Source organism: Brassica oleracea, chromosome C8 (assembly GCF_000695525.1).
Source record: "Brassica oleracea var. oleracea cultivar TO1000 chromosome C8, BOL, whole genome shotgun sequence".
Classification (NCBI taxonomy): Eukaryota; Viridiplantae; Streptophyta; class Magnoliopsida; order Brassicales; family Brassicaceae; genus Brassica; species Brassica oleracea.
In genome coordinates, this window is record NC_027755.1 from 31,051,628 (window position 1) to 31,074,208 (window position 22,581).

Below are 22,581 nucleotides of genomic sequence, written 5' to 3' on the forward strand. Positions count from 1 at the left end.
TCGGTTCCATGTCGGTTCGGATTATAGTCGGGTTCGGTTTGGTGTTGGTAACACCACAAAGTTACAACTAAACCCGTTATGCATTCGAATATCGGTTCTTGATCGGGTTTCGGTTCCGAAAACACTATATTGTAGTTGTTTGATAGTGATTATGAGTGTTCTGTTCTTAGTTACCTGAACCAGCAATGTATAATCTCTGCAAATATGTAAGAGATCGATCATGTTTCAGATCAAATGTTGATTAAAGAAAAAGGCAAGATCACATTAACCAAAAACATGTAGCAAAGTTACAAAACAACTCTGTATCAATAGACACATTCGAACTAAGAAAAAGAAACACATTTGAACTAAGAAATCCAAACACATTCGAACCTGAGACAAGTAAACCAATTCGACCTAAGACAAGTAAACACATTCGACCTGAGTACTTTGATAAAGCACAAAGGTGAAAAGAGACAAAGAGACAAAGATGAACTAACTAAACCACAATTCGAGTTTAATGTCCAATTCTTTTCAGACTAAGAATAAAAATCACACGACTTAACCCGAATTCTGAAACCAATAATATTATCTATCCAAAATCTAAATTTGAAAAATAAAGATATGAATGATACATCGAGTATTGAGAAGAAAAATAAGCACCTCGGATTGATTACTTTCTGTCTAAAGAGGTGGAATGGCTTGTCAAGTCTAAGGATTTGCAGAGACATATATAGAACGTGAAATAAGGGTTTCGAGTTTGAATCGACGATAAAATCATTGAGGATATTTGATTTTCGGGTAATGGAAAGGATTTCGGATTGCATGATACGCAAGTTGAGATTTTGGAAAGGTTTGGTTGAGATTTCCGGAGATAATCGTGGTGTATCTACTCTCGATTCGAAAATGGAAGAAAGAGGGGCTAGGGTTGAGTTTCGTCGGGTTTCGGTGGTTATGAATCGGTTGTCGGTTTTTTACCCGATCCGAACCAACATCCATTCTAACCCATAATCACGAACCGAATGGTTTATTAAGAAAATCCGAAACCGAATCGAACCGCTTTAATCGGACCGGGTACCGATCGTAAACCAACTAAACCGAAGAATTAACAACCATTCTCAAAGATAATTTAAGTGGATTAAAAAAAAATCATATCCAAAAATTCGAAATCGAACTCCGAACATCTAAAGAAATAAAATAAAATAAAATAAAATAAACTGAACTTTTGAAAATTTTGATGATAATAGTTTTAATTAAAAAATCGGAATTCAAACCAAACCTCATCAAATTGATGATACTAAAATACAAATCAGAAAGTTTCAGGTCAAGTTTACAACGGATTGTTCTAAATTGATGAAGATGGTTTTGGAACCAGAAGAACGGTCAATTTTTACAAATTATTTGGAGGATATAAAGACCTTGAAAGCAAGATTCCTCAGCTCAGAAATCATTTATGTATCACATACGCATAATTTTAAGGTGGATAGTCTAGCTCTCGTGTAAAAATGCAATCGTTTTTCATCTCGGTTTGGTTAACAGAGAAACAATCAGTTGAATGCATTACTATTACAAGATTAAAAAAAAACATTAATCTATAAACTACGAACTATGGAAAATGCAAAGTGTCATGAAGAAAGCTAATCAAGACAAATGACATGAGATATTTAAATCTATACGAATCAAACTCTAAACTATTAGTCTATACGAATCAAATCTATACAAATGACATGAGCTTATGTTCACAGATTGGAATTTGCACACATATCAAAATCTAAACCAGTTAAAAAATTGATCTCGAACCATAGAAATCTATACGAAACTATCATACAGTTGTTCAAATCTATACTAAAGAATCGAACATAGAAATTTGAACCGAATAAGGATGTTTTTTACCAACTAAACAATCATACAATAAAAACGAAACAATCACACAAGCTACAGCGAAACAATCATACAATCGAACCATAGAAAGCTTTTGAAATCTATACGAACTATCATAAATTGCCGAACCCTAGAATCTATACAATTGTTCTCAAACCAATGAATCTATATCTTTTTGCCATCGAATCTATCAAACAACATCGGATAAATACCATTTTATTCCCCGAATTTCGACAAAACCCTAAAAAAAATTCGAAATCAGATCGGACTTGAAAAACAAACCTTGTTAAGATTGGGACGATTCTCAAAGGTTTTGGGGAGGATTGGTTCTCGTCGAATTGGAGCGGAAGCGAACCGATGTGGATTGAGCTTTGGAGGAGGATCTGGGGATCAAACGACGACGGAAGCTGCGACCTCGCCAAGAGAGATCTCCCACTCCAGTGAAAGAGAGAAGACGAAAGGTTGGCTTTCGATTTGAAGAGATGGATTTGGAGATCAAGGCTTCGCCATCGCCATCGCCATCGCCATCGAGCTTTTGTTTTTTGTTTTTGATTTCGATTTCGGAATTCTCGAGGAAAACAACAGCCGCACAAGTTACCGATTCCATCGCCCACTCCCGTGCTGCCACGTCGCCTACGGGAAGAGCTCGAACGGCCCTTACTAAAGGCCCGTCCCACTCTCTTTTAATTTCTTTTTCATTTATTCCCGACCCATTTATATCTACGGGACGGGCCTAAGGGCTCCCGATACCGATGGCCTAAGGACGTGGGCTTATCATAATTTTAATAATGATTGGGCTTACTAACAAATGCAAATAGAAGCCATGAGATAACCGGAAAAATAAAATGGATACGGCTTGGTTTGATGAAACGACACGTGGCGTAAAACGCCACTCTTTCTTTGATGACGTTGACGCAGGAGGATAGAGACAATTCAACTTTATTATTATAGATACTTCATCCATTTTATTTTAGTTGTGGTTTTAAGTTTATGTACACAGATTAATGAAATATTTAATTTTGCATATTTCTAAAATAAAACATCATTATCTATACATCTAATTATATTTCAACCATAGAAAATATTATTAATAAATTTTATATTAAAATTGTAAAACGATATTTATTTTGAAACGAAAATTTTACTATACAACAACAATTAAACTGAAATGGAAGACGTATATCCTTATGTCATTAGACAAACTAGCTAGCCATCATCAGTTATGGTAAGATGATTTTCGTTACTAATAATTCCTCTAATTATCTTTCAAAGTTCTATAGTTAGCCAAAGAAAAGTTCGTTTGGGGTCGATTTCCGTTATGGACGACAAAAAATAGACGCATGATGGCTTTGGTTAGGCTTGTGTTACGTCCAATCGTTTGTTTTATATAAGATTTATAAGTTTTGTTTTACTATGAACCAAAAATATCATATATATATTGTAGATTTTAAAACCACTCTCGTTATATTATTATATTATGAAAACATAAGTAAAACATAGCTTAAGGCTCATTATTCTTTATTGTTACAACAAGTTCCCACTTTTTAATACTCAAATAATAGATAAATAGCAGTTTATTGCATCACTACTAGCCCTTGCTTCTTCAAGATGTGTCTTCAATCATAGATGAAATTAACATTATACTTAGGCTGTTGACTAGGAAGAAACATCCCCCAGAACTTCTCAAGCTCAGGAGGACCCTTCTTATTCTCATCAAACATAGCGAATATATAAGTCTCTATAGGTTTCCTTCGCTTTCTCGGAGTTCCAGTAGTACTCACATGTTGTATCAAATTATTAACATAAGTCATCGCATTTTGTACACTAGTCCCGGGTCCTCCCTCCGTGGGCCAACCACTCTCCGACACCACGATCTCCAACGATCCGCCACCTGATTTCTCCAATGCTGCGTAGACTGCGTCAAGATTGGCGTCAAAGAGGTTTTGGTAAGCGTACTGGTCGTCATTGACTAGACTGGATGGTGAAGCGAACAGAGCGTACTCTAGAGGGATGGTGTCCATGTTGTCCTTGTAGCCGAAGTAAGGGTAGTTATTTAGGAGCAGAGGAGATTGCTTGCTTACCAAGAAATCTATCACCGGTTGGAGAAAGCTGATATAGTCATCTCTGAATCTTCCGTGAGACGGAGGGTACGTGTCCATGGTGGCTCCCATGTCTATAGCCGTCGACACCTTGATCCCAAGGCCTGCTCCAGAAACCGCCTTATCGATGTTCTGCATTGCCTGGAAGAGAATCCTCCCAGCTGGCTCCGAGGGTTTCACCTCATTTCCGACCGTGATGTACCTCGTTCGAGGATGAGCTCGATGTCGGAGTTGCGAAGAGCGTTGAGAGCTTCTGGGTCCGGAGCGTAAAGCCGCATCCGCTGGATGTTTCTCTGCTTGTAAAGAGCCACAACGTCCGATGGATTTGGGCCTAACATCCCGTAGCATACTCCGATTTGTCCAGCTAATCATTAGCAATGAAATTGCATCAAATAATTTAATATTATATAACCTAACCAATATGGTCATATGAGATGATTACTGGGTGTTACATAAGCTTAAAAGATTATTCAACCTGTGGTGTCGAAGAATGAAGCCATTAGAAGAACCAGCAACATTGGTGATAAGGATACTATCCTTGATTCAGACATTTTCATGAAACAAATGTTAAGATAAGATTTTTATGTTATACTTTGAACCGTACCATTGTGCACCTAATTTATAGTGCGAGTATGGGGTTCAAGTCGTTCATTGGATGAAATATCAGTAACAAATATTTCTCTAGATCTATGCTTTGAAAAGTCTCCGAATATTAGTTTTCTGCAGAAGTAGCTTTCAGTATGGTCAAAGTAGCTAGAGAGACTTAAGTGTTACGTTGGATCAATCGCACAAAACGAAATTGTATTTGGTTTTCAGAATACTCAAATTTAAATCATTCTTGTGTTTTCTTTGGGTAATAGCTAGGTCGGCTCATGGTAGGGATGTACACGAATCGAATATTCGAAGCTTTTGAGTATTCGTGATCCGATCCATTTTATATGAACAATCAACTATTCAATTTGGTTTGATCCATATTTATTTGAATACTCAGATTATCGGATAACGAGAAATTTTATATTCTTAACTGAATATCTGATTTGATCTATTCAAATAAGATTAAAATAAATAAATAAATAAATACCCAAAATAATGTAAAATAATAATATATTTATCACTAAAATAAAAATCACTTATCTTTTACATTTTTAATAACTAGAATAATAAATTTAAGAAAGAAAAATATTGTAAAACTTGCATACCACAGAATAATAAATTTAAAGCTATGACAGTACAAACATAAGAGACTGATGATTAGTTAGACCATCTCCAAAGAAAGTTTTTTTGGGGTCGATTTAAGTTCTGGACGACGAAAAATACACATGGTGGCTTTGGTTAGGCTTGTGTTACGTCCAAACGTTTGTGTTACTATGAACTAAAATAATATATGTATATATACATTGTAGAAATTAAACCACTCTCATTATATTATAGAAACAGATGGAGTAAAACATAATTTAGGGCTCATTATTCCTTATCATTACAACACGTTCCCCGTTTTAATACCAGTACAGAAAAGGCCATCAAATAATAGATTTAAAGCATTTTATTGTATCACTAGCCCTTGCTCAGTATCTTCAAGGATATTAGTTGAACTTAACATCATACTTAGGCTGTTGACTAGGAAGAAACATCCCCCAAAACTTCTCAAGCTCGGGAGGACCCTTCTGATTCTCATCAAACATAGCGAATATATAAGTCTCTATAGCTTTCCCTGGCTTTCTCGGAGTTCCACTCTTCACATGTTGTATCAAATTATTAACATAAGTCATCGCATTATCCACACTAGTCCCTGGTCCTCCCTCCGTGGGCCAACCACTCTCCGACACCACGATTTCCAACGACCCTCCGCCTGATTTCTCCAATGCTGCGTAGACCGCGTCAAGATTGGCGTCGAAGAGGTTTGTGTAAGAGTATGAGTCGTCATTGACTACAGGGGTCGGTTTGAACAAAGCGTACTCAAGGGGGATGGTGTCCATGTTGTCCTTGTAGCTGAAGTAAGGGTAGTTATTCAAAAGCAGAGGAGATTGCTTGCTTACCAAGAAATCTATCACCGGTTGGAGAAAGTTCTTGTACTCATCTGTGAATCTACCGTGCGATGGAGGGTACGTGTCCGTGGTGGCTCCCATGTCTATAGCCGTCGACACCTTGATCCCGAGGCCTGCTCCAGAAACCGCGCTATCGATGTTCTGCATGGCCTGGAAGAGAATACTACCGGCTGGCTCCGAGGGTTTCACCTCGTTACCGACCGTGATGTAACGGAACCTGACACCGTCGTAGTTCTTGACATTGTTTTGGACCCACGCGTCGGCCTCCGCTTGGCTGGAGGCGACACGTTCGAGGTCTGTTTTGGGAACGTCGAGGATGAGCTCGATGTCGGAGTTGCGGAGAGCGTTGAGAGAGCCTCTGCGTCTGGAGCGTAAAGCCGCATCCGCTGAATGTTTCTCTGCTTGTAAAGAGCCACAACGTCCGAGGGACTTGGCCGGGGATCGCCTAACATCCCGTAGCATACTCCGATTTGTGCAGCTAATCATTAGTAATAAAATCGAATCAAACAATGTAATATTATATAATATAATCAATAAGATAATTAATGAGCGTTACATAAGCTCAAAAGATGATTATACCCGTGGTGTCCAAGAAGGAAGCCATTAGAAGGCTGAGAAGAATCAGCAACATTGGTGATAAGTATAAGATCCTTGATTCAGACATTTTCATGAATAAGAAAAGTTATGGATTTTTTTTTATGTTATACTTTGAATCGTATCAGTATGCACCTTATTTATAGTGCGAGTCTAGGGTTTAAAGTCAGTCATTAATTAATGAAATACCACTAACAAATATTTCTCGGGAGCTATGTTTTGAAAAATCTACGAATACGAGTTTTCTGCACAAGTAGCTTTCAGTATGGGCAAACTGCCAGAGCGACTCAAGTGTTAAATTGTATCTAGCGGCCAAAACAAAATTGTATTCGGTTTTCAGAATACTCAAATTTAAATCACTGCTGTGTTACTAGTCGTGAATCATACGTTAATCACGTCAATCGCGCGTTGACGGTTAACTAAATTGTATCATTACGTCATTAGACTTTATACACACTAGCCAACATCCAGCTATATCAATTGTTAGACCAATGTCACCGTAAAACAAGTTAGAAACTAAGATTACAGTTTTGTATCCCCTAAACGACGCAAAGAAGAAGAAGTCATTCTCATTTATAGTTTAGGTGAAACACCATAACAAGATAGTTTAGGAGGAAGGACTTAGAGTCTGGTTTGGAATCTGATAATCTGATATAGAAGATTAATCTATCTTTTTAACATTCTATTACAAAGTTACATTTAATGTAAAACAGTCTTTTTTTAATTGAATAAAATTTAACATTCATTCAAAAAAAAAAAACACCATAACAAAGAATCAAACATTATTCACAACAACGGATTTTAATCCATGTCACATAATATCTACTAACATTTGGTTAACTGCGACACGTGAAGTTTCTATAAAACACTAGTTTTGGTGTGTGATTGTGTTGGTCGTTGTGGTTACTGTTTTGTGGTCGTCAAGGCAGCTTAAGCTTAATGACAATGGACCGGACAAGTCAAACAAGTCTTTTGTTGTCGGTTAGTCTTGGGTGCGTACCTAACTGTATTGCTGTTTGTTGTTGAACATTAAAATGTGAAGAAAGAGTCTTTCATTTTTTTTTCGCTCCAATATTCACTCCAACGAGGAGTATCGGTTATGCTAATTAATTTAGTTTTCACCTAAGTTTATATTTCAATAAAATGAATAGAAAATTCACATTACGGGGCCTAGGCCTGGGCAATCGGGGGACCAATCGGGTGTCGGTTTGGTTCCAATCGGGTGTCGGGTTTTCGGTTCTAGAAAAAACAGCTCCATTCGGATATTTTAAAAATTCGGTTCCATGTCGGTTCGGATTATAGTCGGGTTCGGTTTGGTGTTGGTAACACCACAAAGTTACAACTAAACCCGTTATGCATTCGAATATCGGTTCTTGATCGGGTTTCGGTTCCGAAAACACTATATTGTAGTTGTTTGATAGTGATTATGAGTGTTCTGTTCTTAGTTACCTGAACCAGCAATGTATAATCTCTGCAAATATGTAAGAGATCGATCATGTTTCAGATCAAATGTTGATTAAAGAAAAAGGCAAGATCACATTAACCAAAAACATGTAGCAAAGTTACAAAACAACTCTGTATCAATAGACACATTCGAACTAAGAAAAAGAAACACATTTGAACTAAGAAATCCAAACACATTCGAACCTGAGACAAGTAAACCAATTCGACCTAAGACAAGTAAACACATTCGACCTGAGTACTTTGATAAAGCACAAAGGTGAAAAGAGACAAAGAGACAAAGATGAACTAACTAAACCACAATTCGAGTTTAATGTCCAATTCTTTTCAGACTAAGAATAAAAATCACACGACTTAACCCGAATTCTGAAACCAATAATATTATCTATCCAAAATCTAAATTTGAAAAATAAAGATATGAATGATACATCGAGTATTGAGAAGAAAAATAAGCACCTCGGATTGATTACTTTCTGTCTAAAGAGGTGGAATGGCTTGTCAAGTCTAAGGATTTGCAGAGACATATATAGAACGTGAAATAAGGGTTTCGAGTTTGAATCGACGATAAAATCATTGAGGATATTTGATTTTCGGGTAATGGAAAGGATTTCGGATTGCATGATACGCAAGTTGAGATTTTGGAAAGGTTTGGTTGAGATTTCCGGAGATAATCGTGGTGTATCTACTCTCGATTCGAAAATGGAAGAAAGAGGGGCTAGGGTTGAGTTTCGTCGGGTTTCGGTGGTTATGAATCGGTTGTCGGTTTTTTACCCGATCCGAACCAACATCCATTCTAACCCATAATCACGAACCGAATGGTTTATTAAGAAAATCCGAAACCGAATCGAACCGCTTTAATCGGACCGGGTACCGATCGTAAACCAACTAAACCGAAGAATTAACAACCATTCTCAAAGATAATTTAAGTGGATTAAAAAAAAATCATATCCAAAAATTCGAAATCGAACTCCGAACATCTAAAGAAATAAAATAAAATAAAATAAAATAAACTGAACTTTTGAAAATTTTGATGATAATAGTTTTAATTAAAAAATCGGAATTCAAACCAAACCTCATCAAATTGATGATACTAAAATACAAATCAGAAAGTTTCAGGTCAAGTTTACAACGGATTGTTCTAAATTGATGAAGATGGTTTTGGAACCAGAAGAACGGTCAATTTTTACAAATTATTTGGAGGATATAAAGACCTTGAAAGCAAGATTCCTCAGCTCAGAAATCATTTATGTATCACATACGCATAATTTTAAGGTGGATAGTCTAGCTCTCGTGTAAAAATGCAATCGTTTTTCATCTCGGTTTGGTTAACAGAGAAACAATCAGTTGAATGCATTACTATTACAAGATTAAAAAAAAACATTAATCTATAAACTACGAACTATGGAAAATGCAAAGTGTCATGAAGAAAGCTAATCAAGACAAATGACATGAGATATTTAAATCTATACGAATCAAACTCTAAACTATTAGTCTATACGAATCAAATCTATACAAATGACATGAGCTTATGTTCACAGATTGGAATTTGCACACATATCAAAATCTAAACCAGTTAAAAAATTGATCTCGAACCATAGAAATCTATACGAAACTATCATACAGTTGTTCAAATCTATACTAAAGAATCGAACATAGAAATTTGAACCGAATAAGGATGTTTTTTACCAACTAAACAATCATACAATAAAAACGAAACAATCACACAAGCTACAGCGAAACAATCATACAATCGAACCATAGAAAGCTTTTGAAATCTATACGAACTATCATAAATTGCCGAACCCTAGAATCTATACAATTGTTCTCAAACCAATGAATCTATATCTTTTTGCCATCGAATCTATCAAACAACATCGGATAAATACCATTTTATTCCCCGAATTTCGACAAAACCCTAAAAAAAATTCGAAATCAGATCGGACTTGAAAAACAAACCTTGTTAAGATTGGGACGATTCTCAAAGGTTTTGGGGAGGATTGGTTCTCGTCGAATTGGAGCGGAAGCGAACCGATGTGGATTGAGCTTTGGAGGAGGATCTGGGGATCAAACGACGACGGAAGCTGCGACCTCGCCAAGAGAGATCTCCCACTCCAGTGAAAGAGAGAAGACGAAAGGTTGGCTTTCGATTTGAAGAGATGGATTTGGAGATCAAGGCTTCGCCATCGCCATCGCCATCGCCATCGAGCTTTTGTTTTTTGTTTTTGATTTCGATTTCGGAATTCTCGAGGAAAACAACAGCCGCACAAGTTACCGATTCCATCGCCCACTCCCGTGCTGCCACGTCGCCTACGGGAAGAGCTCGAACGGCCCTTACTAAAGGCCCGTCCCACTCTCTTTTAATTTCTTTTTCATTTATTCCCGACCCATTTATATCTACGGGACGGGCCTAAGGGCTCCCGATACCGATGGCCTAAGGACGTGGGCTTATCATAATTTTAATAATGATTGGGCTTACTAACAAATGCAAATAGAAGCCATGAGATAACCGGAAAAATAAAATGGATACGGCTTGGTTTGATGAAACGACACGTGGCGTAAAACGCCACTCTTTCTTTGATGACGTTGACGCAGGAGGATAGAGACAATTCAACTTTATTATTATAGATACTTCATCCATTTTATTTTAGTTGTGGTTTTAAGTTTATGTACACAGATTAATGAAATATTTAATTTTGCATATTTCTAAAATAAAACATCATTATCTATACATCTAATTATATTTCAACCATAGAAAATATTATTAATAAATTTTATATTAAAATTGTAAAACGATATTTATTTTGAAACGAAAATTTTACTATACAACAACAATTAAACTGAAATGGAAGACGTATATCCTTATGTCATTAGACAAACTAGCTAGCCATCATCAGTTATGGTAAGATGATTTTCGTTACTAATAATTCCTCTAATTATCTTTCAAAGTTCTATAGTTAGCCAAAGAAAAGTTCGTTTGGGGTCGATTTCCGTTATGGACGACAAAAAATAGACGCATGATGGCTTTGGTTAGGCTTGTGTTACGTCCAATCGTTTGTTTTATATAAGATTTATAAGTTTTGTTTTACTATGAACCAAAAATATCATATATATATTGTAGATTTTAAAACCACTCTCGTTATATTATTATATTATGAAAACATAAGTAAAACATAGCTTAAGGCTCATTATTCTTTATTGTTACAACAAGTTCCCACTTTTTAATACTCAAATAATAGATAAATAGCAGTTTATTGCATCACTACTAGCCCTTGCTTCTTCAAGATGTGTCTTCAATCATAGATGAAATTAACATTATACTTAGGCTGTTGACTAGGAAGAAACATCCCCCAGAACTTCTCAAGCTCAGGAGGACCCTTCTTATTCTCATCAAACATAGCGAATATATAAGTCTCTATAGGTTTCCTTCGCTTTCTCGGAGTTCCAGTAGTACTCACATGTTGTATCAAATTATTAACATAAGTCATCGCATTTTGTACACTAGTCCCGGGTCCTCCCTCCGTGGGCCAACCACTCTCCGACACCACGATCTCCAACGATCCGCCACCTGATTTCTCCAATGCTGCGTAGACTGCGTCAAGATTGGCGTCAAAGAGGTTTTGGTAAGCGTACTGGTCGTCATTGACTAGACTGGATGGTGAAGCGAACAGAGCGTACTCTAGAGGGATGGTGTCCATGTTGTCCTTGTAGCCGAAGTAAGGGTAGTTATTTAGGAGCAGAGGAGATTGCTTGCTTACCAAGAAATCTATCACCGGTTGGAGAAAGCTGATATAGTCATCTCTGAATCTTCCGTGAGACGGAGGGTACGTGTCCATGGTGGCTCCCATGTCTATAGCCGTCGACACCTTGATCCCAAGGCCTGCTCCAGAAACCGCCTTATCGATGTTCTGCATTGCCTGGAAGAGAATCCTCCCAGCTGGCTCCGAGGGTTTCACCTCATTTCCGACCGTGATGTACCTCGTTCGAGGATGAGCTCGATGTCGGAGTTGCGAAGAGCGTTGAGAGCTTCTGGGTCCGGAGCGTAAAGCCGCATCCGCTGGATGTTTCTCTGCTTGTAAAGAGCCACAACGTCCGATGGATTTGGGCCTAACATCCCGTAGCATACTCCGATTTGTCCAGCTAATCATTAGCAATGAAATTGCATCAAATAATTTAATATTATATAACCTAACCAATATGGTCATATGAGATGATTACTGGGTGTTACATAAGCTTAAAAGATTATTCAACCTGTGGTGTCGAAGAATGAAGCCATTAGAAGAACCAGCAACATTGGTGATAAGGATACTATCCTTGATTCAGACATTTTCATGAAACAAATGTTAAGATAAGATTTTTATGTTATACTTTGAACCGTACCATTGTGCACCTAATTTATAGTGCGAGTATGGGGTTCAAGTCGTTCATTGGATGAAATATCAGTAACAAATATTTCTCTAGATCTATGCTTTGAAAAGTCTCCGAATATTAGTTTTCTGCAGAAGTAGCTTTCAGTATGGTCAAAGTAGCTAGAGAGACTTAAGTGTTACGTTGGATCAATCGCACAAAACGAAATTGTATTTGGTTTTCAGAATACTCAAATTTAAATCATTCTTGTGTTTTCTTTGGGTAATAGCTAGGTCGGCTCATGGTAGGGATGTACACGAATCGAATATTCGAAGCTTTTGAGTATTCGTGATCCGATCCATTTTATATGAACAATCAACTATTCAATTTGGTTTGATCCATATTTATTTGAATACTCAGATTATCGGATAACGAGAAATTTTATATTCTTAACTGAATATCTGATTTGATCTATTCAAATAAGATTAAAATAAATAAATAAATAAATACCCAAAATAATGTAAAATAATAATATATTTATCACTAAAATAAAAATCACTTATCTTTTACATTTTTAATAACTAGAATAATAAATTTAAGAAAGAAAAATATTGTAAAACTTGCATACCACAGAATAATAAATTTAAAGCTATGACAGTACAAACATAAGAGACTGATGATTAGTTAGACCATCTCCAAAGAAAGTTTTTTTGGGGTCGATTTAAGTTCTGGACGACGAAAAATACACATGGTGGCTTTGGTTAGGCTTGTGTTACGTCCAAACGTTTGTGTTACTATGAACTAAAATAATATATGTATATATACATTGTAGAAATTAAACCACTCTCATTATATTATAGAAACAGATGGAGTAAAACATAATTTAGGGCTCATTATTCCTTATCATTACAACACGTTCCCCGTTTTAATACCAGTACAGAAAAGGCCATCAAATAATAGATTTAAAGCATTTTATTGTATCACTAGCCCTTGCTCAGTATCTTCAAGGATATTAGTTGAACTTAACATCATACTTAGGCTGTTGACTAGGAAGAAACATCCCCCAAAACTTCTCAAGCTCGGGAGGACCCTTCTGATTCTCATCAAACATAGCGAATATATAAGTCTCTATAGCTTTCCCTGGCTTTCTCGGAGTTCCACTCTTCACATGTTGTATCAAATTATTAACATAAGTCATCGCATTATCCACACTAGTCCCTGGTCCTCCCTCCGTGGGCCAACCACTCTCCGACACCACGATTTCCAACGACCCTCCGCCTGATTTCTCCAATGCTGCGTAGACCGCGTCAAGATTGGCGTCGAAGAGGTTTGTGTAAGAGTATGAGTCGTCATTGACTACAGGGGTCGGTTTGAACAAAGCGTACTCAAGGGGGATGGTGTCCATGTTGTCCTTGTAGCTGAAGTAAGGGTAGTTATTCAAAAGCAGAGGAGATTGCTTGCTTACCAAGAAATCTATCACCGGTTGGAGAAAGTTCTTGTACTCATCTGTGAATCTACCGTGCGATGGAGGGTACGTGTCCGTGGTGGCTCCCATGTCTATAGCCGTCGACACCTTGATCCCGAGGCCTGCTCCAGAAACCGCGCTATCGATGTTCTGCATGGCCTGGAAGAGAATACTACCGGCTGGCTCCGAGGGTTTCACCTCGTTACCGACCGTGATGTAACGGAACCTGACACCGTCGTAGTTCTTGACATTGTTTTGGACCCACGCGTCGGCCTCCGCTTGGCTGGAGGCGACACGTTCGAGGTCTGTTTTGGGAACGTCGAGGATGAGCTCGATGTCGGAGTTGCGGAGAGCGTTGAGAGAGCCTCTGCGTCTGGAGCGTAAAGCCGCATCCGCTGAATGTTTCTCTGCTTGTAAAGAGCCACAACGTCCGAGGGACTTGGCCGGGGATCGCCTAACATCCCGTAGCATACTCCGATTTGTGCAGCTAATCATTAGTAATAAAATCGAATCAAACAATGTAATATTATATAATATAATCAATAAGATAATTAATGAGCGTTACATAAGCTCAAAAGATGATTATACCCGTGGTGTCCAAGAAGGAAGCCATTAGAAGGCTGAGAAGAATCAGCAACATTGGTGATAAGTATAAGATCCTTGATTCAGACATTTTCATGAATAAGAAAAGTTATGGATTTTTTTTTATGTTATACTTTGAATCGTATCAGTATGCACCTTATTTATAGTGCGAGTCTAGGGTTTAAAGTCAGTCATTAATTAATGAAATACCACTAACAAATATTTCTCGGGAGCTATGTTTTGAAAAATCTACGAATACGAGTTTTCTGCACAAGTAGCTTTCAGTATGGGCAAACTGCCAGAGCGACTCAAGTGTTAAATTGTATCTAGCGGCCAAAACAAAATTGTATTCGGTTTTCAGAATACTCAAATTTAAATCACTGCTGTGTTACTAGTCGTGAATCATACGTTAATCACGTCAATCGCGCGTTGACGGTTAACTAAATTGTATCATTACGTCATTAGACTTTATACACACTAGCCAACATCCAGCTATATCAATTGTTAGACCAATGTCACCGTAAAACAAGTTAGAAACTAAGATTACAGTTTTGTATCCCCTAAACGACGCAAAGAAGAAGAAGTCATTCTCATTTATAGTTTAGGTGAAACACCATAACAAGATAGTTTAGGAGGAAGGACTTAGAGTCTGGTTTGGAATCTGATAATCTGATATAGAAGATTAATCTATCTTTTTAACATTCTATTACAAAGTTACATTTAATGTAAAACAGTCTTTTTTTAATTGAATAAAATTTAACATTCATTCAAAAAAAAAAAACACCATAACAAAGAATCAAACATTATTCACAACAACGGATTTTAATCCATGTCACATAATATCTACTAACATTTGGTTAACTGCGACACGTGAAGTTTCTATAAAACACTAGTTTTGGTGTGTGATTGTGTTGGTCGTTGTGGTTACTGTTTTGTGGTCGTCAAGGCAGCTTAAGCTTAATGACAATGGACCGGACAAGTCAAACAAGTCTTTTGTTGTCGGTTAGTCTTGGGTGCGTACCTAACTGTATTGCTGTTTGTTGTTGAACATTAAAATGTGAAGAAAGAGTCTTTCATTTTTTTTTCGCTCCAATATTCACTCCAACGAGGAGTATCGGTTATGCTAATTAATTTAGTTTTCACCTAAGTTTATATTTCAATAAAATGAATAGAAAATTCACATTACGGGGCCTAGGCCTGGGCAATCGGGGGACCAATCGGGTGTCGGTTTGGTTCCAATCGGGTGTCGGGTTTTCGGTTCTAGAAAAAACAGCTCCATTCGGATATTTTAAAAATTCGGTTCCATGTCGGTTCGGATTATAGTCGGGTTCGGTTTGGTGTTGGTAACACCACAAAGTTACAACTAAACCCGTTATGCATTCGAATATCGGTTCTTGATCGGGTTTCGGTTCCGAAAACACTATATTGTAGTTGTTTGATAGTGATTATGAGTGTTCTGTTCTTAGTTACCTGAACCAGCAATGTATAATCTCTGCAAATATGTAAGAGATCGATCATGTTTCAGATCAAATGTTGATTAAAGAAAAAGGCAAGATCACATTAACCAAAAACATGTAGCAAAGTTACAAAACAACTCTGTATCAATAGACACATTCGAACTAAGAAAAAGAAACACATTTGAACTAAGAAATCCAAACACATTCGAACCTGAGACAAGTAAACCAATTCGACCTAAGACAAGTAAACACATTCGACCTGAGTACTTTGATAAAGCACAAAGGTGAAAAGAGACAAAGAGACAAAGATGAACTAACTAAACCACAATTCGAGTTTAATGTCCAATTCTTTTCAGACTAAGAATAAAAATCACACGACTTAACCCGAATTCTGAAACCAATAATATTATCTATCCAAAATCTAAATTTGAAAAATAAAGATATGAATGATACATCGAGTATTGAGAAGAAAAATAAGCACCTCGGATTGATTACTTTCTGTCTAAAGAGGTGGAATGGCTTGTCAAGTCTAAGGATTTGCAGAGACATATATAGAACGTGAAATAAGGGTTTCGAGTTTGAATCGACGATAAAATCATTGAGGATATTTGATTTTCGGGTAATGGAAAGGATTTCGGATTGCATGATACGCAAGTTGAGATTTTGGAAAGGTTTGGTTGAGATTTCCGGAGATAATCGTGGTGTATCTACTCTCGATTCGAAAATGGAAGAAAGAGGGGCTAGGGTTGAGTTTCGTCGGGTTTCGGTGGTTATGAATCGGTTGTCGGTTTTTTACCCGATCCGAACCGACATCCATTCTAACCCATAATCACGAACCGAATGGTTTATTAAGAAAATCTGAAACCGAATCGAACCGCTTTAATCGGACCGGGTACCGATCGGTTGTTCGGTTTACGGATATATTTCTCAGGCCTAACGGGGCCTTTGTTTGAGACTGGTGATATGTTTTGATTTTATAATTTTGAAACGAAATAAGCCCAACAACAAAATAAGCCGAACAAAGAACCTGAGACTAACCCCAGCCTACTTTAAAACTTAACCGAAATCTAATCGTAAACCAACTAAACCGAAGAATTAACAACCATTCTCAAAGATAATTTAAGTGGATTAAAAAAAAAAATCATATCCAAAAATTCGAAATCGAATACCAAACATCTAAAGAAATAAAATAAAATAAAATAAATTGATGTTTTGAAAATTTTGATGATAATAGTTTTAATTAAAAAATCGGAATTCAAACCTAACCGCATCAAATTGATGATACTAAAATACAAATCAGAAAGTTTCAGGTCAAGTTTACAACGGATTGCTCTAAATTGATGAAGATGGTTTCGGAACCAGAAGAACGGTCAATTTTTACAAATTATTTGGAGGATATAAAAACCTTGAAAGTAAGATTTCTCAGCTCAGAAATCATTTATGTATCACATACGCATAATTTTAAGGTGGATAGTCTAGCTCTCGTGTAAAAATGCAATCGTTTTTCGTCTCGGTTTGGTTAACAGAATCCGTATAAATTTGTTTAAGTCGATGATAAAAAAAGAAAAAAAAATACAAACCAGAAAAGTCCCAACAAAATAAATCCAAACGATAACTACCAACTTTGTCAAATGCGCGTAATTCCTCGCCCACATCTGACCGTTCGATTTTTCCAAACCCCAACGGACGGCCACGATCGTCCAATCAGCATCGTCTTCAATTTCAGCAAGAGAGAGAGTCCTTAACGCCGGCTGAATCAATCAATCAATCAAAAAAAAATCAACCACTTTCATCATCATCGTCGTCTCAGATTTCGAAAAATGGCAGCGAAGATCTCCCAGCTTGCTTGTTTCTCCTCCACCAACCGCCAATTCCACTTCCAGAACCGATCGTTTCCAAGCCTTAGGCTCCGTCCCGAGGTAAATTTCTTCGAGTATCTCATGTAAAGGACCGAGCTTTCTTCGTTTTGATCTGATTACATTGATGCCCAGTATCGTAATTTCCTGATTGCTGTCGAAAAGTTACGAGCTTGATTGGTTTGAGTCGTACTCAGAGACTTAGAAATGGCTCATCTTTTGGACTTGAATTGCATCCTTCTTTGATAGCTCGAAACAAATCTTATTCAGTTCTTTGCTTGTCGCTCTATGTGCCTTTTGAATGCGTTATCTTAGCTAATAATACGCTTCGCATGGTGGCAGTCTTTTGTAGTTAGAAGCGTTGTTGATGGGAATAGCTCGGAAACACCAGCTTCTCTGAGCTATGCAGCTGAGGTTTCGAAACCTTTTGTTGAGAATACAACGAAACCGTATTCAGGAGTGGATGAATCTGCTACGGGTAAAGAGGTTATCACAGAGTCGGTAGAGGAACATGTTGCCTCAACACAGCCTAAAAGAGCAGCGAAGATCCATGACTTCTGTTTTGGCATTCCTTATGGTACTTTTTGTGACTTTCTCTCAGAACTTGATTTCAAATCTTAGCGTTACTGAGCTGCTTGTTAAAGTTCCTAAAGCAACCATGTTAGAGTATTTATTGTCAAGGTAACTTATTGGTGTTAATTTTCTTCTCAGGTGGTCTGGTTATGAGTGGAGGATTGCTTGGATTTGCGTTTTCAAGAAATCTTACAAGTTTAAGTACTGGGGTCCTCTATGGTGGTGGCCTTCTAGCTCTTAGTACGCTGAGCATGAAGATTTGGCGACAGGGAAAATCTAGTTTCCCTTATATTCTAGGTCAAGCAGGTAATCTTCATCTACTATTAGTGGATATATGGAAAGAAGTGGGATACTAAAAAGTGTTCATCTCTTAACCAAGATCACTATGTCCACATTGTGCTTACTCATTCTTTCGATACAATAAATTTGCAGTGCTTTCAGCTGTCGTCTTCTGGAAGAACTTCACAGCTTACTCTATGGTACTTCATCGTCTTTGTGATCATGCTGATTGTTTAAATGTTGCTTGCTTGACTTCAACTGCTTAATGTTGTACTTTTGCAGACTAAGAAGCTGTTTCCTGCCGGGCTATTTGCTGTCGTCAGGTGAGAAGTTCTTTTGTGATCTATAAGAGAGTCTGATGTATCTTATCTTTTATTGCCTTCATCATGCAACCTTGTGTTCGTGTCTTTTTCATTGCAGTGCTGCTATGTTGTGTTTCTATTCGTACGTGGTGCTCTCTGGAGGAAACCCACCTCCAAAGAAACTTAAACCATCTGCTACTACTAGCCCTTCATACTGAAGAAACTTCACATAGGTTAGATTCAAGGATGGAGATCTTCTCTTTTGGTGGCCCTTGTGCGTTTGATTCCTGGTGTAATTTTATACTTTTGACTTTTGAGGCAACAACTGTGACCTGTTCTTTCCACTGTCGTAATTGAAAGTTTTGTTTATTGGTGACATATGCTATGCTTGTCTTCAATCTTAATCTGATTAGAAATGCTCATATTAAGGCAGAAACTTATTTTGGCTTAATCACAAGTAAATAAACCTTAAAAGCTTTGATTGTAAAATAACCTTCAGTAGATTAAACAAAGGGTTAATCTGGCTAACAAAATTAAGAAAAAGACTGAATCCAACATTAAATAGAACTTTTGCAAAGATGAACATCTGTGTAGGCATGATTCAAAGGTCAAAAACAATTGATTCCAGACAAAACAAAATGATGATTATCAAGGAAGGGTTCTAAGGATAGAGTCGACAGCAAAATTATGATTAACGAGCTGCTTGCCCCTGTGTGTGTTTTAAGAGCTGAGTCACTAACTCGTAAGTCCGTCCTGATAAGGCTTTGGTGTGGTTAATCAACTGCTCATGCCTGCATTACGTGGGAAACGAGTTTAGATTATAGAATTTTCAGACATAAGTGACTACTATAAGATGGTATTCTTCTTACACGTTGGGCTGAGTAGGCTCCATGATTACGGTTCCTGACTCGGAATCAATCTTGGCATCAAGCTTTGAGGTGCGGATAAGGTTCACAATCCATCTCTCTGCCTCCTCATAGTTCAGATTCAATTTCTCAGCAAGCACCCTGACAAGGCCAAGATATTCTCAATATAAATACAAAGTTATACTACAAGACCACACAAACACTTCTTTCTATCATCAAAAGCAGCCAGGACTATGGATTTTTTTATGCACAAGGAGTAGAAAAAGGTACTAAAATTGAGCAGTTCCATGAGAAGTGGACGAAGAGAATAAAGAGAGAACTTACCCCATGTCAATTCTCTGATGAATTCTGCAATAGGTTTCGAAGATAAACAGGCGGGCATTTTCGAGAAACTCATCTCTCAGTGGTACAGTTGAAAAGTTTCCATTCTCCACTCGCTTTCCAAGGAATGGATCGTTCACAATGACCTACATCATAGTAGCATGTTAGACTCTTGATTGTATTATCCTACACCATATCCAGAAATACAAAATACATGTGAAAGGCTTTTACCTCTTCACACTCTTTCATCTTCTTTTGAGCCCCATCAAAGTCATAATTGACAAACACACATGCCAAGAACTCGACAATAGGATCTTTGTAGGAGTAGTGCTCTTGCTGAATGACCTTAATGAACTCTTTCAGTTGTGGTCTTTTCCTTTTGTTGACAATGAAAGCAGTTGCCAAGTAACGCAGCAAGTGTGGAGCACTAGTTTGTATGGCATTCAGATACCTAAATAAATAAATAATATTAGTATACAATACCGCATAAACGGAACATAAGGATGTTACTTTGCTACTTTATAAACCTGAACTAAGGAATAGAAAGGGGCAAGGGTTGAACTTACTTGTCTTGGTTAAAAAGATCAATGATCTGTGTCCTTCCGTTATCATGGTTAAAGAAGATATAGAGACCCCAATGCATCAACCAAATCCTGTTCTGCACCTGGTTTAACGGAGACTCAAAACTCTGAAAAAAAAAACAAATGCTAATTAGTAAATATATATACTCACATAAAGCTACAAAAGCTAGAAGGAACTCAGAAACCAGACCTTTGAGTCAATAATATCTTTAACATGGTTAAGCTCTTCAAATGCAATGTCCCAGTTCTGCATCAATATCTCAGATGCAAGCTTTCCCCACAAGGCGCTCAAACTTCTCTCAAGGTTAGAGCACAGAGTCCTATACTGGTAAAGGTAATCAGCAGCACCAGAATAGTTACCACACTCAAACTGAAACTTGGCGTACTGATACAACGCCTCAATCTGGTCCGGACCAATCTGATAGAAAAACACATCACACGCAACAACAAGAAGTGAGTTCCTCAAAATACCAAATGCAAATCAGACAACTTTTTGTGCACAAATCAGACAAATTTTTTAGCGCAAATCAGACAACTTTTTGTCCGAACCAGACAACTTTTTGTGCATAAATCAGACAAACAAAATCACAAACCTGGTAGCGTTCCTTCAGCATCTGGAGATTATAGTGCTTATCAGCCCTAAGCTCCTGAACAGCAGCAGGGTTCAAAAGGAAAGTCACGAGCGGTGCAGCAGCCTCCTCCAGAGACTTGAGCCTCGCAACCACCTCAGCTCTCCTCTCCACCATATCTATCACCAACACAAGACTCGTCATCAATCAAACCAAGCCACAAAGACTCAAACTTTCAACAGACATTATTACCTTGAGGAGCGTCTTCGGTGTGGTATAGACTCTTGTGGATGTCCATAGCGTAATCAACCATGTTGGTCTTGTTCAGAAGCTCGATCTTGAACTTGAGGATCTGCTCATCGGGGTAAAGCTGACGCTCTTGGAGGAACTCCAGTATGGGGAACACCAGGTGTCTGTCTAGGTTGGGGGCTACTCGTGGTGTCAGGTCATAGTTCTCTTTGATTTCCGCCATCGTCGCAATCTCTCTCTCTCTCTCTCTTGTCTCCGTCGAGCTCTCAAGACGGCAGAGATGGAGTTTGGGAGACGATGAGGAAACTCTGTATATTGGAATTAGGGTTACCTCGAATAATACTTTCAGTATTTATTGGATAGCCCCTATACTTCTTATATATTCTTGTGACCTCTAATTTTTCTTTTTAATAAAACGACACCGTTGCTACCGAGGGATCTTTATCGTCTCCGCGTCTTCTAACCGGCTGGTATATCGGAGGGCTTTTTTAAAAGAAAAAAAGGAAATTAACTTAGGGGGTGGTATTCAATCTAGTAATTTAATAGAATTTGAGAGAATTCATAAATAATAATTTTTGCAGTAGTTTAAGAGATTTACTGATATTTTAATGCATTTACCTAATTCTCATGTTTATTTTTTCTTAAGGATTTTAAAGGAATGCACATGAATTTGATAGATAATCTTGTGTCTTGTAAACCAGCTTTCTATCTATTTTCATGGGATTGTATGATATTGTTGACTAAAGCACCATATATAAATTTGAATTTGGAAGTTTGTTGCGATCCAATTTAAAACAATGAAAATGATATAGACAAACAAGAGAAAAGTTGATAGATTAGTTTCAGACTACGAACAAATGGTAAGATTTTCCATTTATGTCAGGATGTGTTCAACGACAAAGACGTGAAAGAAGCTTAACTCCCGAGGGTATGGGTGTCTATGTACAGCGAAGAAAGTAAAGAAGGTGAAGAAGATCCAAAGGTAGCTGTGCTGAAAAGGATTTTGGGATCACTTGGAGTTGAAGTTGAGGCGCTTGACCACATCAGAAAAGAAGCAGACGAAGAGAAGATTAAAAAA

The 22,581-nt window shown here is 37.5% G+C and overlaps 6 protein-coding genes across 6 annotated transcripts; 1 reads left to right on the plus strand and 5 right to left on the minus strand.

Moving 5' to 3' along the window:
• Positions 1-3,361: 3,361 nt before the first annotated feature.
• On the minus strand, positions 3,362-4,510 carry LOC106310714 (glucan endo-1,3-beta-glucosidase, acidic isoform-like). The gene is made up of 2 exons (XM_013747937.1): positions 4,435-4,510; positions 3,362-4,323 (listed from the first exon to the last, which is right to left on the minus strand). The coding sequence occupies exon 2, from the start codon at positions 4,305-4,307 to the stop codon at positions 3,477-3,479; it is 831 nt and encodes a 276-aa protein (XP_013603391.1). The 5' UTR covers positions 4,308-4,323; positions 4,435-4,510; the 3' UTR covers positions 3,362-3,476.
• An 887-nt stretch (positions 4,511-5,397) lies between these two features.
• LOC106309892 (glucan endo-1,3-beta-glucosidase, acidic isoform-like) lies at positions 5,398-6,693 on the minus strand. Its single transcript, XM_013747039.1, is given in 3 exon segments — positions 5,398-6,358; positions 6,361-6,482; positions 6,584-6,693. Coding segments are annotated over 3 exon segments (1,029 nt in total). The 5' UTR covers positions 6,675-6,693; the 3' UTR covers positions 5,398-5,542.
• Positions 6,694-11,234: 4,541 nt separating this feature from the next.
• LOC106310710 (glucan endo-1,3-beta-glucosidase, acidic isoform-like) lies at positions 11,235-12,383 on the minus strand. Its single transcript, XM_013747933.1, has 2 exons — positions 12,308-12,383; positions 11,235-12,196 (listed from the first exon to the last, which is right to left on the minus strand). The coding sequence occupies exon 2, from the start codon at positions 12,178-12,180 to the stop codon at positions 11,350-11,352; it is 831 nt and encodes a 276-aa protein (XP_013603387.1). The 5' UTR covers positions 12,181-12,196; positions 12,308-12,383; the 3' UTR covers positions 11,235-11,349.
• An 887-nt stretch (positions 12,384-13,270) lies between these two features.
• LOC106309869 (glucan endo-1,3-beta-glucosidase, acidic isoform-like) lies at positions 13,271-14,566 on the minus strand. The gene is given in 3 exon segments (XM_013747011.1): positions 13,271-14,231; positions 14,234-14,355; positions 14,457-14,566. Coding segments are annotated over 3 exon segments (1,029 nt in total). The 5' UTR covers positions 14,548-14,566; the 3' UTR covers positions 13,271-13,415.
• A 3,056-nt stretch (positions 14,567-17,622) lies between these two features.
• Positions 17,623-19,295, plus strand: LOC106312279 (protein FATTY ACID EXPORT 1, chloroplastic). The gene is made up of 6 exons (XM_013749741.1): positions 17,623-17,826; positions 18,106-18,340; positions 18,475-18,642; positions 18,769-18,815; positions 18,898-18,938; positions 19,036-19,295. The coding sequence occupies exons 1-6, from the start codon at positions 17,728-17,730 to the stop codon at positions 19,133-19,135; spliced, it is 690 nt and encodes a 229-aa protein (XP_013605195.1). The 5' UTR covers positions 17,623-17,727; the 3' UTR covers positions 19,136-19,295.
• A 106-nt stretch (positions 19,296-19,401) lies between these two features.
• LOC106312278 (eukaryotic translation initiation factor 3 subunit E-like) lies at positions 19,402-21,835 on the minus strand. Its single transcript, XM_013749740.1, has 8 exons — positions 21,507-21,835; positions 21,279-21,433; positions 20,876-21,103; positions 20,671-20,792; positions 20,336-20,555; positions 20,108-20,250; positions 19,787-19,924; positions 19,402-19,708 (listed from the first exon to the last, which is right to left on the minus strand). The coding sequence occupies exons 1-8, from the start codon at positions 21,724-21,726 to the stop codon at positions 19,609-19,611; spliced, it is 1,326 nt and encodes a 441-aa protein (XP_013605194.1). The 5' UTR covers positions 21,727-21,835; the 3' UTR covers positions 19,402-19,608.
• Between the last annotated feature and the right edge of the window lie 746 nt (positions 21,836-22,581).

Bases quoted from the DNA above. Each gene is read 5' to 3' on its own strand.
- LOC106310714 (XM_013747937.1), bottom strand. From the start codon at position 4,307: ATGCTACGGGATGTTAGGCCCAAATCCATCGGACGTTGTGGCTCTTTA.
- LOC106310710 (XM_013747933.1), bottom strand. From the start codon at position 12,180: ATGCTACGGGATGTTAGGCCCAAATCCATCGGACGTTGTGGCTCTTTA.
- LOC106312279 (XM_013749741.1), top strand. From the start codon at position 17,728: ATGGCAGCGAAGATCTCCCAGCTTGCTTGTTTCTCCTCCACCAACCGC. The intron at 18,341-18,474 runs GTACTTTTTGTG...TTTTCTTCTCAG, and splicing joins CTGTTTTGGCATTCCTTATG to GTGGTCTGGTTATGAGTGGA. The intron at 18,643-18,768 runs GTAATCTTCATC...ATAAATTTGCAG, and splicing joins TTATATTCTAGGTCAAGCAG to TGCTTTCAGCTGTCGTCTTC.
- LOC106312278 (XM_013749740.1), bottom strand. From the start codon at position 21,726: ATGGCGGAAATCAAAGAGAACTATGACCTGACACCACGAGTAGCCCCC. The intron at 20,251-20,335 runs GTAAAAGCCTTT...ACTATGATGTAG, and splicing joins AGATGAAAGAGTGTGAAGAG to GTCATTGTGAACGATCCATT. The intron at 19,709-19,786 runs GTAAGAAGAATA...CACGTAATGCAG, and splicing joins GAGCCTACTCAGCCCAACGT to GCATGAGCAGTTGATTAACC.